The sequence below is a fragment of the Sapajus apella genome, unplaced genomic scaffold (genome assembly GCF_009761245.1).
Source record: "Sapajus apella isolate SASKATOON/1434 unplaced genomic scaffold, GSC_monkey_1.0 scaffold59, whole genome shotgun sequence".
NCBI lineage: Eukaryota > Metazoa > Chordata > Mammalia > Primates > Cebidae > Sapajus > Sapajus apella.
The window spans coordinates 8822423-8836330 of record NW_022436999.1 but is presented as its reverse complement, the minus strand read 5'-3'; the positions used below and the strand labels follow the sequence as shown (position 1 = coordinate 8836330).

General features: G+C 41.4%; 1 protein-coding gene across 2 annotated transcripts in view; it reads right to left on the bottom strand.

Annotated features, from left to right (window-relative positions):
- Positions 1-13908, bottom strand: part of ESR2 (estrogen receptor 2) — a 71020-nt gene that overhangs the window by 34796 nt on the left and 22316 nt on the right. For both annotated transcript variants that reach the window (XM_032246106.1, XM_032246107.1), the window contains 2 exons: positions 10370-10486; positions 1273-1572 (listed from right to left, as the gene is read on the bottom strand). In XM_032246106.1, the coding sequence (XP_032101997.1) occupies positions 1273-1572; positions 10370-10486 (417 nt within the window). The remainder of the gene's footprint in view (positions 1-1272; positions 1573-10369; positions 10487-13908) is intronic.

The following is a 13908-nucleotide window of genomic DNA, read 5'->3' as shown; positions in this document are numbered from 1 at the left end:
GTTTCGCTCTTGTTACCCAGGCTGGAGTGCAATGGCGCGATCTCGGCTCACCGCAGCCTCCGCCTCCTGGGTTCAGGCAATTCTCCTGCCTCAGCCTCCTGAGTAGCTGGGATTACAGGCACGCGCCACCATGCCCAGCTAATTTTTTGTAGTTTTAGTAGAGACGGGGTTTCACCATGTTGACCAGGATGGTCTTGATCTCTTGACCTCGTGATCCACCCGCCTCGGCCTCCCAAAGTGCTGGGATTACAGGCTTGAGCCACCGCGCCCGGCCTAACCATTGATTTACTCTATTTGTCCATACATACTTATGTACATAATATTCTCTATTGGAATAATCATTTACAAAATTCTATTTAACATCTGACAAACCTTTCACTTCCAAACCAGTCATACTGCACCCTACCCCATCCTACCCAAACATGCCCCTCCTTTCAAGGTGAGGAGTTCACAGCCAAAGGACGGGTCAATGTGGAGCCCAGCTTTTTTATTTATTTATTTATTATTTTTTTTAGACAGAGTCTTGTTCTGTCGTGATCTCGGCTCACTACAACCTCCGCCTCCTGGGTTCAATCGACTCTCCTGCCTCAGCCTCCCAAGTAACAGGCACCTGCCACCATGCCTGGCTAATTTTTGTATTTTTAGTAGAGACAGGGTTTTGTCATGTTGGTCAGACTGGTCTTCAACAGCTGACCCTGTATTCCGTCCTCCTCGGTCTCTCAAAGTGCTGGGATTACAGGCGTGAGCCACCACACCTAGCTGAGCCCATCATTTTAACCCTGTTCCAGGTTCCAGGACCCTAGGATTTCTTGCCCAAATGACCCCAATGATTCCAGAGCCTGGGTGGGTTCCCTGAGTCCATCCTCCCAGACTACCTCTAGGCATGAAAGGTGGCCAACAGGTGTCTGTAGTAGATATGGACACATAGGATGGGGTTTGTGCAAGGTAGTATGGGATGCATCTGTCCATGGGAAAAGAAGGGAGTCAAGAATAGAAATGGCTGGGTAACGTACAGCTCTTTCTGCACTACTATGTCTGGTACAGAACTCAGAGGAGTCTCAGAATTCTAAACCGGAACATGGCCTTGTTGAAGGTAGGTATGCCAAGATGGGAGGAAAGAACATATTGCACTCGAAAGTTATAAATCCAGCTGTGGAACTGTTAAATACCTAGGCACAGCTCGTGGACCTCTACTTTGTACTCTTGCCCCTTAAATATTAGCAGCAGGCCTTTCTACAAGTACATGGAAAACTAACACCCAGAAAGCCCTACCTGGAATCTTCTTGGCCCAGCTGATCATGTGTACCAACTCCTCGTCGGCCAGCTTGGTCAGGGACATCATCATGGAGGCCTCGGTGAAGGGCACGCTGGGACGACTGATCAGCACATGGGGCGGCTCGGCCTCCATGAGGGTCAACACCAGCTGCTCCGGGCTCAGGGCGCTCAGCAGCAGCTCCCGTACTCGGGGCACGTGACCGCCACTTCTCTTGGCCTTGCCGGCGCAACGCAGCTGCTCCTCTGCATTTCCCTGTCTCCGCACAAGGCGGTACCCACATCTCTCTCTCCGGGAGCCTAAAGAGGAAAGCAGAGTCATTCGAATTGCCAGGGTAAAACCATAGTCAAGTAAAAGAAGCCTGACTCTTCAGCCCGTGGGGCACATATCAAAGATTCTATGGTCTTGACTGTACTAGCAAAACCAACAACATAACTTTTCAGCAACTTTTTAGGTTTCCATTTCCAGGTCATCTATAGATGCTAACTCCATTTCTCTATAAAGAGCGGTCATATATCTGTTTCCAAACCATGAAATTAGGAATTTTCTTCAGGTAGGAAAATGGGAATATTTCCAAAGGTATCAAATAATATACTTTTATTATAACACATTCTTAAAATGTTTATATGCATGTGTGCATATGTTTATATTTCTTTTTCATACTTACACAAAACAAGTATATTTCAAATCACTAAGTGAAAAAAATCTGGAGAATATAGAAGAGAATAAATTTTGGTATAAACTCTTTCAGTCTTTTTAATGCTTTTATGTTTTTCCATGTTTTATACACAAAATTATTTATTTATTTATTTATTTATGAGCCGGAGTCTCACTGTGTCACCCAGCCTGCAGTTCAGTGCTGCGATCTTGGCTCACTGCAACCTCAGTCTCCAGGTTCAAGCAATTCTCCAGCCTCAGCCTCCTGAGTAGCTGGGATTACAGGTACCTACCACCACAGTTGGCTTTTTTTTTTTTTTTTTTTTTTTTTTTTTTGAGATGGAGTCTCACTCTGTCACCAGGCGCCAGGCTAGAGTGCAGTGGCGCAACCTCGGCTCACCGCAACCCCTGTCTCCCAGATTCAAGCAATTCTCCTGCCTCGGCCTCCCAAGTAGCTAGGACTACAGGCACACGCCACCACGCCCAGCTAATTCTTGTATTTACTTAAGTAGAGACAGGGTTTTACCATGTTGGCCAGGATGGTCTCAAATCCCTGACCTCAGGTGATCTGCCCATCTCAGTCTCCGAAAGTGCTGGGATTACAGGCATGAGTCACTGCACCTGGCCTTTATACACAAAATTAGATTGTAGTATATACACTATTTTACTTTAATTGTATTTTTGAGAAAGAGTCTCACTCTGTTGCCCAAGCTGGAGTATAGTGGTGCAATCATAGCTCACTGTAGCCTCCATTTCCTGGGCTCAAGCAACCCTGCTGCCTCAGCCTCCTGAGTAGCTGGCACTCCAGGAACATGCCACCATGCCCAGCTAATTTTAAAATATTTTTATAGAGATAGGGTCTATGTTGCCCAGTGCTCAATAGTTTGACTATTTTCTCAGAACCCATTGGGCATTAAAAATCATTTTTAATGTTTGCTAATCTAACAAATGACTAAATCATCTTGCTTTACTTTGTATGTTTAAATTACTAGCAAATTTGATTTATATGCTTATTCTTTGTATTTTTTTTTTTTTTTTCTAAAAAGACAGGGGTTCTCTCTGTCACTCAGGGGGGAGTATGGTGGATTTGTATTGAATTTGGACCTCTGCAGCCTCAACCTACCAGGCTCAAGTGATCCTCCCACCTCAGCCTCCTGGGTAGCTGGTACTACAGTGTACACCACCACACCTGACTAATTTTTGTATTTTTTGTAGAGACAGGGTCTTGCTATGTTGCCCACACTGGTCTTGAACTCCTAGGCTCAAATGATCCTCTTGCCTTGGCCTCCCAAAGTGCTGGGATTATAGGTAGAAGCCACCACACCCAATCCAATAATTAAGTTTTGGTGATACAAAAACAAAGTGGAACCAAAATATCAAACAATAACATGTAAGATGAGAGATGAACGATTTTGGTTAGAATTTCTAAGATTCTTTTTTTGGGAAGATAAAAGCTTAAATTCTCAAATTAATCAAGAACACATGTTAAAAAAATAGAAATGTCATTAAAGGAATTTAAACGTGGCCAAGCATAGTGGCTCACACTTATAATCCCAGCACTTTAGGAGGCCAAGGGGGGAGGGATCACTTGAGGCCAGAAGTTCAGGACCAGCCTGGGCAACATGATGAAACCCCATCTCTACTAATAATACAAAAACTAGTTGGGCGTGGTGGCACACCCCTGTAATCCCAACTATTTAGGAGGCTGAGGCAGGAGAATCACTTGAACCCGAAAGGCAGAGGCTGCAGTGCGCTGAGATAGTGCCACCAGACTCCAGCCTGGGTGACAGCGAGACTCTGTCTCAAAAGGAAAAAGGGAAATGAAACAGAATGTATGACTTTCAAACTAGTAAAAGAAGAAAAAGAAAACATAAAAATGTGATTAACTCCTAAAAGGAAAGAAGTAGAAAATACATAGTAAAAATTTTAAAATCACAAAATAAGATAGAAATGAACCCAAATATTAGTTATCACAATAAAGAAAAAATACTAAATTGACCATTTAAGAGTGACTCTGAAATCATATATTTTTAAATCTAGACATAGATTAGTCATAAGAGATATACCTCACATACAGAAAAACAAAGTAGACAGAAAAATATATAACAGGCAAAAATTAACCAAATAAATTGATGTTACTCTATTGATATCAGATAAATAAACTTTAAGGTAAAATTTATTATTACAGATAAGGAGACTCATTTCTAGAATATTAATAAAAGATAAATAATCCTAAACTCATATACTTCAAAACAACATAGGCCAGGCGCAGTTGGCTCACACCTGTAATCCCAGCAATTTGGGAGGCTGAGGCTGGTGGATCACTTGAGGTCAGGAGTTCAAGACCAGCCTGGCCAACATGGTGAAACCCCATCTCTACTACAAATACAGAAATTACCCAGGCATGGTGGCACATTCCTGTAATCCCAACTACTCAGGAGGCCTCCAGAGGCAGGAGTATCACACAAACCTGGGAGGCAGAGGTTGCAGTGAGCTGAGATCGCGCCACTACACTCCAGCCTGGGTGACAGAGCAAGACCATGCAGAAAAAAAAAAATCATAAACAACAAAACACAGCCCCCAAATACAACACAAAAAAGTGATTCCAAGAAAAAGAGAAACTGACAGATGCCCTATTATAATGGGATATTTAAACCTCTCTCTCAACAGAAAGAGCAAAAAGTCAGAATGTAGAATATTTGAACCACATAATTAACAAGCTTGATCTATAAGGACCATAGAAATTTTGCAAAACTTATCACAAACTAGGCAATGAAGAAAATCTTAAGTAAAATATGTATCATTCAGACCATATTCTCTGACCATAAGAAAAATAGAAATCAACAACAAAAATATAACTTCTAAATCTCTATACATTTGAGCACCAAAATCTTTATAAGTTTTCATTGGTTAAAGACAAAAATGTGAAATGGGAATTAAGAAAGACATGTTGTAAGTCAGGATGTCATTAGCAGGGTTACAACTTTTATATGAATTTCCTCTTAAAAAAACCCTAAAAGTTAAAATCTGCAAAATGCTTAGTTTTTATACCCTATTTGATTCTGTTTTTTCACTAAATAGTCTACATTTAAAAAAAATAAATATTAGTTAGAAAGTATGAGCAAATTTAAATTATTGGCTCCCAGGAAAATTTATCAGAATTTCCTCTTAACCTTGACTAGTTATAGTAGAAGAAAGGGCTCTATTTATTCAGAACATTTGAACCAAATTTACTGCTGAAAGAATTAAAGACCTAAAATATAACTCATTTTATTTGTAATCAAGTAGAATGCTACGGATGTTTAAGGTCAATTATACACCTAGGGTAAAATGGAACACAATGTATGTTTATTTTTATTTTTATTATACTTTAAGTTCTGGGATACAAGTGCAGAACGTGCAGGTCTGTTACATAGGTATGCACGTGCCATGGTGGTTTGCTGCAAAATGTATGGTTTTTTTTTTTTTTGAGACGGGGTTTCGCTCTTGTTACCCAGGCTGGAGTGCAATGGCGCGATCTCGGCTCACCGCAACCTCCGCCTCCTGGGTTCAGGCAATTCTCCTGCCTCAGCCTCCTGAGTAGCTGGGATTACAGGCACACGCCACCATGCCCAGCTAATTTTTTGTATTTTTAGTAGAGACGGGGTTTGACCATGTTGACCAGGATGGTCTCGATCTCTTGACCTCGTGATCCACCCGCCTCAGCCTCCCAAAGTGCTGGGATTACAGGCGTGAGCACCACGCCCGGCGCAAAATGTATGGTTTTAAAAAGCACCTGTATGCCAGGCACAGTGGCTTATGCCTGTAATCCCCCAGCACTTTGGGAGGCTGAGGCAAGAGGATCACTTGAGCCCAGGAGTTCAACTAGTCTGGGCAACATGGTGAAACTAGGTCTCTACAAAAAATACAAAAATCAGCCAGGGATGGTGGCACACACACCTGTAGTCCCAGCTACACAGGAGGTTGAGGTGGAAGGATTAGTTGAGCCCAAGGAGGTCAAGTCTGCAGTAGGCCAAGATTGTGCCACTGCACTCCAGCCTGGGCAGCAGAGTGATGCTCTCTCATGGGAAAAAAGAAAAAAAAAAAGCACCTTTATGATCATGTATTTCTCTTTTGTAGAGTAGATAAGAAAAAGCAATTCACAAAACAGATTTACATACCCTTTACACACCCAAAGTGAGAGATTTTGAACTCATACATTCAAATTTACTTGACAAGTTTTCACTGACAAAGTCTAATGTTCTAGGCCCTGTAATGAGTTCTGAGAATTCTAGACTCAATAAATAAAGCCCTTGACAAGGAACTCATTTTTCTATCGAGGATGTTTCTAGTGTTATGGCTTTCATGCTGTAACCTAGGCAGCTGCCTCTCAGTGAGCTTAATGAGCTGCTCTACCAAATAGGAGTGTTCCATATTAGAGTGGCAAATAGCCCCAGCCAAAGATGATGATGATAATAGTGATAAATGATACTAATGGCAGCTAACGTCTACTGGAAGCTTCTATGCACCAGTCATTGCATATTGCACATAGATTATTCTGACAGCTACCCTACAGTATAGGAGCTATTACTGCCTCCAATGTACAGAGGAGGAACCAAACATAAGCTCAAATAACTTGTCTAAGATGGTATAGGTAGAAAATAGTAGAAACAGGATCTAAACCCAAGCAGTAGCCTGAATCCAGAGCTGATGCTTTTAACCTCTATTTTATACTACCTACCTATCAAATCCCTTTCATGGAAGAATATACAGCAGGTATAGAAAGATATGGCATCCAAAAGATTTTGAGCTATCCTAGCAATATGGGGATATAGGCCAAATACATGGCTATTCAGATGGATTTCCTGGCTCCTTACATTTCAGTGTATCCTTATAATGAAGTTTCATCCATAAGGTTAGTCTAAGTGAGTGTCATCCTACCATTATATGACCACATCAAAACTTTAGTAGAAAAGAAAAGATCAGCACTTTGGAGGCCAAGGTGGGCAGATCACCTGAGGTCGGGAGTTCAAGACCAGCCTGACCAACATGGTGAAACCCCATCTTTAAAAATAAATAAAAAGGAAAAAAAAAAATCAGAAATTCAGAAGAAAAAGGTGATAACAGAATACATGGTTTCAGAATAATAGGGGGAAGCAGGATGGTGCAGGAGGATCCAAAATGCAGGTAGAATCTCTAAGCCTTCAAGGCCTGATAGAAGAAAAAGCATGGCCGGGCGTGGGGGCTCATGCCTGTACTCCAAGCACTTTGGAGGCCAAGGCAGGCAGGTCACCTGAGGTCAGGAGTTCAAGACCAGCCTAACCAACATGGTGAAACCTCATCTTAAAAAAAAAAGAAAAGTAAAAGAAAAAGCGTGCATAGAGGGTTTGGGGGAGGGCAGATAGGAAGAGTGATGGGAAAGGAGAGAGACAGAATTAAGAAAGTTCATCTCTAATGGTCTTTCTCTATGGTCAGTGAAGGGTGAAATATCCCATTGTATATGTGCAACAACCCATCTCATTTCTTCCGTAATTTCCACAGAGAAGACAGTCTTTTCTTAAACTTTCTGGCTAAATTCAGAAATTTCTCTCATTCCCTTTTCTATGAAAGCTTCTTTAACTATCCCTCTGTACTCTGTCTCATGAAACAGTATTGTATCAAAACTCATATGAGCTTTCCAGGGAAGGAGAGAGAAGGAGAAAAACTAAAACTGAGTGTCAGGTACTGAGCTAAGTCTTTATACATGTTTTCATACTTATTCTTCACAAAATCCAGTGAAGCAGATATCTCTGTTCAGAGATAAGAAAACCGATGGCCAAAGAGGCTCAGTAGTTTGAGCACACTCACAGTCAGCAAGAAGTGATGAAACAGACCCTATGGGGTCCAACCTCCATGCCCTTCCCAGCATACACTGCCTTGAGCCATGAGGGCTACCGCTGTGCAACAGACACTGGTACAACAAAAGCATTCTTAAGACTAAGCTGGAAATCATTCTGGAAATACACACACACACACACACACACTCATCTTAAAATATTGTTTAACTTAAAACATTTATTTGCAATCTTTTGTCAGGGAGCCAAGGCTTTCTCTTTAATTATCTGGGCCAATTAGACAAAGTCACTTTTTTGCATAAACCTACCTATGAGACATCTCTGGATTTTTAGTTTCAGCTTCTTTAAAACAGAGGAAGAACCTAGATACTTCTAAGGAATTCTGAATTCAGGATCTTCCCACATTTATGTTTTGCCCCCCAATCTCACCCATACCTATCTCAATAGCTATTAGTCCTTTAAGATTTTACTCAAGTAGGGCCGGGCACGGTGGCTCAAGCCTGTAATCCCAGCACTTTGGGAGGCCGAGGCGGGTGGATCACGAGGTCAACAGATCGAGACCATCCTGGTCAACATGGTGAAACCCCGTCTCTACTAAAAACTACAAAAACTTAGCTGGGCATGGTGGCACGTGTCTGTAATCCCAGCTACTCAGGAGGCTGAGGCAGGAGAATTGCCTGAACCCAGGAGGCGGAGGTTGCGGTGAGCCGAGATCGCGCCATTGCACTCCAGCCTGGGTAACAAGAGCGAAACTCCGTCTCAAAAAAAAAAAAAAAAAAAAAGATTTTACTCAAGTAGTCATAAAAGATTTTATTCAAAACTTTCAACTAAACTTTCATAGAAAAAAACAAACCTGTCTTTTCCTATTCATAATATGTTTGCATAAATTTTAATTAAATTTTATAATGTAACAATTACATTGAGTAGAAACAGGTTTGAGAAGAAGCCCATTGGCTTCTGATAAGGATAAACTGAAGCAATGGGAACAGAAATGTTTAAGTGTTTGAGAGAGTAACCAATACACACACTGATATTCTTCATTTCCTCTGTAAAACATCCTACCAGTGCCCAAAGCCTACCTTTGGGCACTGGTAGGATGTTTTACAGAGGATATGAAGAACATCAGTGACTCTAGGAAGCCAGAGAGGAACATCAGTGACTCTAGGAAGCCAGAGAAGTGTGATAAATTAAGAGGACTTCTGCTGTAACTCTGAACTATAATAGCTGAGGGTTCTAATCTGTTATATACACAGAGAAAAAGAAAAAGGCAGAGAATGCCTTTTCTTAGCACTACTAAGAAACCGTCAGGGAGTAAAGAGATTTTTGTTTTAAATTTTCAAATAATTACAAAGAGAAAAATTACAACTAACCACAGGTAAAATACTGGCCAGCAGAAGAGTAAGTGCAGGCAAGCTGCTATGAGTGCATATAAACAAGCGAGTACAGACAAATGAAAAAAAACCCGCCAGGTGGACGGAGCTGAGTGTCAGCATCTTTGTCAGTTATATACTAAAACTGCTTACTTTTCTTTGTGTGTGTATAAAATGTGAATATATATACATAAATATGTTGTATACACATATGTATACACCTATTACTGTCATAGAACAAAATCTATGCTGTATGTACTTTGCTTTTTTTTTTTTTTTTTTTTAAAGATGGGGTTTCACCATGATGGCCAGGTTGGTATTGAACTCTTGACCGCAGGTGATCCACCCACCTCAGCCTCCCAAAGTGTCAGGATTACAGGTATGAGCCACCGTGCCCAGCCAGCTGTATGTACTTTTCATAGTTCCATTATGTTTCTGACTCCTACATATTTTTCTACTTCTAGAAAGCTAGTCGGGGGATAGGTATGAGCTTCCCCTGGCTACTCCAGTAATCCACAAGATGTTCTACTTTTTTTGTCACAAGCTTTAACCGTGCACATTTACCAGGATTTTATCCTTAGAACTGGATTTTTCTTTCTTTTTTTTTTTTTTTTTTGAGACAGAGTTTCACTCTTGTTACCCAGGCTAGAGTGCAATGGCGCAATCTCGGCTCACCGCAACCTCCGTCTCCTGGGTTCAGGCAATTCTCCTGCCTCAGCCTCTTGAGTAGCTGGGATTACAGGCACACACCACCATGCCCAGCTAATTTTTTGTATTTTTAGTAGAGACGGGGTTTCACCATGTTGACCAGGATGGTCTCGATCTCTTGACCTCGTGATCCACCCGCCTCGGCCTCCCAAAGTGCTGGGATTACAGGCTTGAGCCACCGCGCCCGGCCTAGAACTGGATTTTTCAAGGTCACAGGCAGATGGCCACCCAGCCCTGTTTGAGGACTCCAGTGGCTAGAAGTCCCCTAACCCATGTGGTAGCCTATTCTGTGGTCAGACCACTAGAACTGTATAAAGTTTTTCTCTACCTGGGGCCAAAATCTGCCTCCCATGATCTGTTCCCATTCACCCCAGCTCTGTCCTCTGCAGTTACTGTGGATAAGTCAATGCTCCCTCCAACGTAACTACACGCACATACTTAATTACTATGTCCTAAATCTTCTCTTCCCAGCTACATGTCCCCAGTTCCTCAGAGGACAGAGCTTTTAGCAAGGCCCACATGCAATCAGAAAGGAAGCAAGCACTCACCACACTTCGCCATTCCCACTTCGTAGCACTTCCGAAGTCGGCAGGCCTGGCAGCTCTTGCGCCGGTTTTTATCGATTGTACACTGATTTGTAGCTGGACAAATATAATCATTATGCCCTATAGCAGAGTGGGGGGAAGGAAAGGTTATTGCTATGATCTCTTGATTAAATCTCTTCCTGGTTAATAACACTTCCCAGCTGAGAGACAGGGGACGTCTTCTTAAGGACCAGTATAGGTACAAAGCCAAAGTCAAGCTACATTGTCACCTTGTTAATAAGTAAAAGAAACCTAGGAATAATTTCAATATCCTGGTTTTTGACTAATACATTATTCTCTGCATATTCTGAGAATTCTTGAGAGAGAGGTGTAAAAATATATCCTTTGGATGTGGAAAATGAGACAGTAACATTAAATTGATTTGCTCCAAGTCATAGAACCCCTCAAGAGTTGTATATCAACACATCAAATTCAACTGCTTATATTCTTTTACATATATCCCTCTTTCGGGTTTAATAAGACATTTTAATGAGAAATCATAGTCAAAATAACAAAAGGAACAAATAAACAAATTAGCAATCTAAATAAGGACAAAATGTACTGCTATTGACAAGAGTTGTGGTGTATTAGATTACTGTTCTCGATTCTTCATTTTCTCTCTCAGCCTTGCGACCCTGCAGTGTATTAGAGTGGGCAGAGAATAAACACTTCTCTACCAACTGATGCTGGGCTTGAACACAGGACTTTCTGTAGTCAATGATATATCAATAGATGTGCTGCTCCAACAGTTTGGCTTGGCCTCTTGAGCTCCTGTGAGGTAGCCCCTGGTCCAAGTAGAACATAGTGACATGTGGAACAGATCTGATCTCCCCGAAAAGCCCAGAACCGAGTTTATGAAGTAGAGCGACTCTAAACAACTCAAAGACATAGAAGTACAAAAAATAAGGCCAGGTGCGGTGGCTCAAGCCTGTAATCCCAGCACTTTGGGAGGCCGAGGCGGGTGGATCACGAGGTCAAGAGATCGAGACCATCCTGGTCAACATGGTGAAACCCCGTCTCTACTAAAAATACAAAAAATTAGCTGGGCATGGTGGCGTGTGCCTGTAATCCCAGCGACTCAGGAGGCTGGGGCAGGAGAATTGCCTGAACCCGGGAGGCGGAGGCTGCGGTGAGCCGAGATCGCGCCATTGCACTCCAGCCTGGGTAACAAGAGTGAAAAACTCCGTCTCAAAACAAACAAACAAAAAAAAAAGTAGTAGTACAAAAAATAAGGCTCAATGTAGTAAGATCCTAAGAGTTTGAACTTGTTCATTATACAGCAATCTCTAAGACAATGGTGCTTTTAATTCACTTATGCAAGGAAGAGCTATGAATATTTACATTTCAAAAATTATTATTTCAGAAGAACCAATGAGAGGCAGCAAAACTGATGGAGGCCAGGAGACCAGATGAAAGCCTGCTATAGTTGTGCAAATGAGAGAAGATGTCCGGATGGGGTGTTGGTAGGGAGGATGAAGACAGCTACATGGGTCTGAGAAAAGATTAAGAAATAGAAATTATAATAAAATAGATGGAAAGTGAAGGTGAAAGTGAATAGGGCATTTTGGTGTCTTTGTTTCTAATACACAATATGGCCTGAATATCTTACATTAAGCCTATAATGAACCAGAATTTCAGTGTGGAAATGAATGAATCTCAATGATAAACGAAATTAGCAAGCCATAAAAGAAAAAAGTCACCAAATAATATGAAGACTTGAACACATAAAGTTCTAAAACAGAGAAAATGAACCTGCAGTGTTTAGCGATGCATGTGTACGTGGTTAAACCACACACACCAAGGAAGGCAGAAAGTAGGACTGCCCCACCTCTGCAGACAGAGAGGCAGGTGTGGCAGGAGAAACCACTCAGAGGGATTCCAGGGTGCCATTATATTGTATTTCATTGTTTGAGCACTGGTTACATGGGGATTTGCTTTATAATTATTCTTTAAACTGGACATATTATATGCAGAATTCTACATATTAGCATACAATGAAAAGGTAATTTTTTTTTTTTTAAGACAAAATCTTCCTCTGTTGCCTAGGCTAGAGTGCAGTGGCACAATCTCAGCCCACTGCAACCTCTGCCTCCTGGATTCAAGCAATTCTCCTGCCTCAGCCTCCTGAGCTGGGATTGCAGGCATGCACCACCAGGCTTAGCTAATTTTTGTATTTTTAGTAGAGACAGGGTTTTGCCATGTTGGCCAGACTGGTCTCAAACTTCTGACCTCAGGTGACCCGCTTGCCTTGGCCTCCCAAAGTGCTGGGATTACAAGCGTGAGTCACTACAGCCGGCCAGAAAACCTAAATTTAAAAAATAATTGTAACTCCAATCTTGAAACAGTCTTCACAATCTCTTATATCTACATGAGTCTCTCATGTTGCAAAGAAGATGTATATGAAGTACAACAATGTTTTTCAAGATTTCTTAACTCCTTTTCTGTTACACTTAAATTATTAACTACACTTGATACCTTTTATTTCAAACAATAGCATGTTTAAAATAACATGTTTGGCCCAATTTTATTAAAGTACTTTGATCTATCATTTTTTGTGTTTTTCCAAGACAGCGTCTCCCTCTGTCGCCCAGGCTGGAGTTACAGGGGTGTGATCTCAACTCACTGCAACCTCCGCCTCCTGAAGTCAAGCAGTTCTCCGATCTCAGCCTCCCATATAGCTGGGACTCCCACCTCCCCCACTCCCACCACCCGTCCTAGCCTCTGGCAACCATCCTTCTACTCTATCTTCATGAGTTCGATTTTTTTCATTTTTAGCTCCCACAATTAAGCCAGAACATGGGAGGTTTGTCTTTGTGTACCTGGCTTATTTCACTTAACATAACGACCTCCAGTTGTATCCATGTCATCAGAAGTAACAGGATCTCATTCTTTTTTACGGCTGGATAGTGATGTATATGTTCCACATTTTCTTTATCCATTTATCTGTAGAGGACACTTAGGTTGCTTCCAAATCTTGGCTATTGTGAACAGTGCTGCAACAAACATATGAGTGCAGATATCTTTGATATACTGATTTCCTTTCTTTTGGGTATAGACCCAGATTGCTGGATCATCTGGTAGCTCTATTTTTAGTTTTTTGAGGAAACTTCAAATTGTTCATACAGTACAACTACTATATGAACAGTACAACTATCACAGTAGTTGTAAATTAGTCCTCCAGTAGTTGTAGTTGTACTAATTTACATTCCAACCAACAGTATACAAGGGTTCCCTTTTCTCCACATCCTCACTAGCATTTGTTATTTCCCATCTTTTGGATATTTTGACAGGGATGAAATGATATCTCATTGTAGTTCTGACTTGCCCTTCTCTGATGATTAATGATGTTGAACATCTTTCATATACCTGTTTGCCATTTGTATGTCTTCTTTTGAGAAATGTTCACTCAGATCTTCTGCCCATTTTTTAACTGGATTAGATTTTTTCCTATAGAATTGTGTGAGCTCCCTCTATATTCTGCTTTTTTTTTTTTTTTTTTTTTT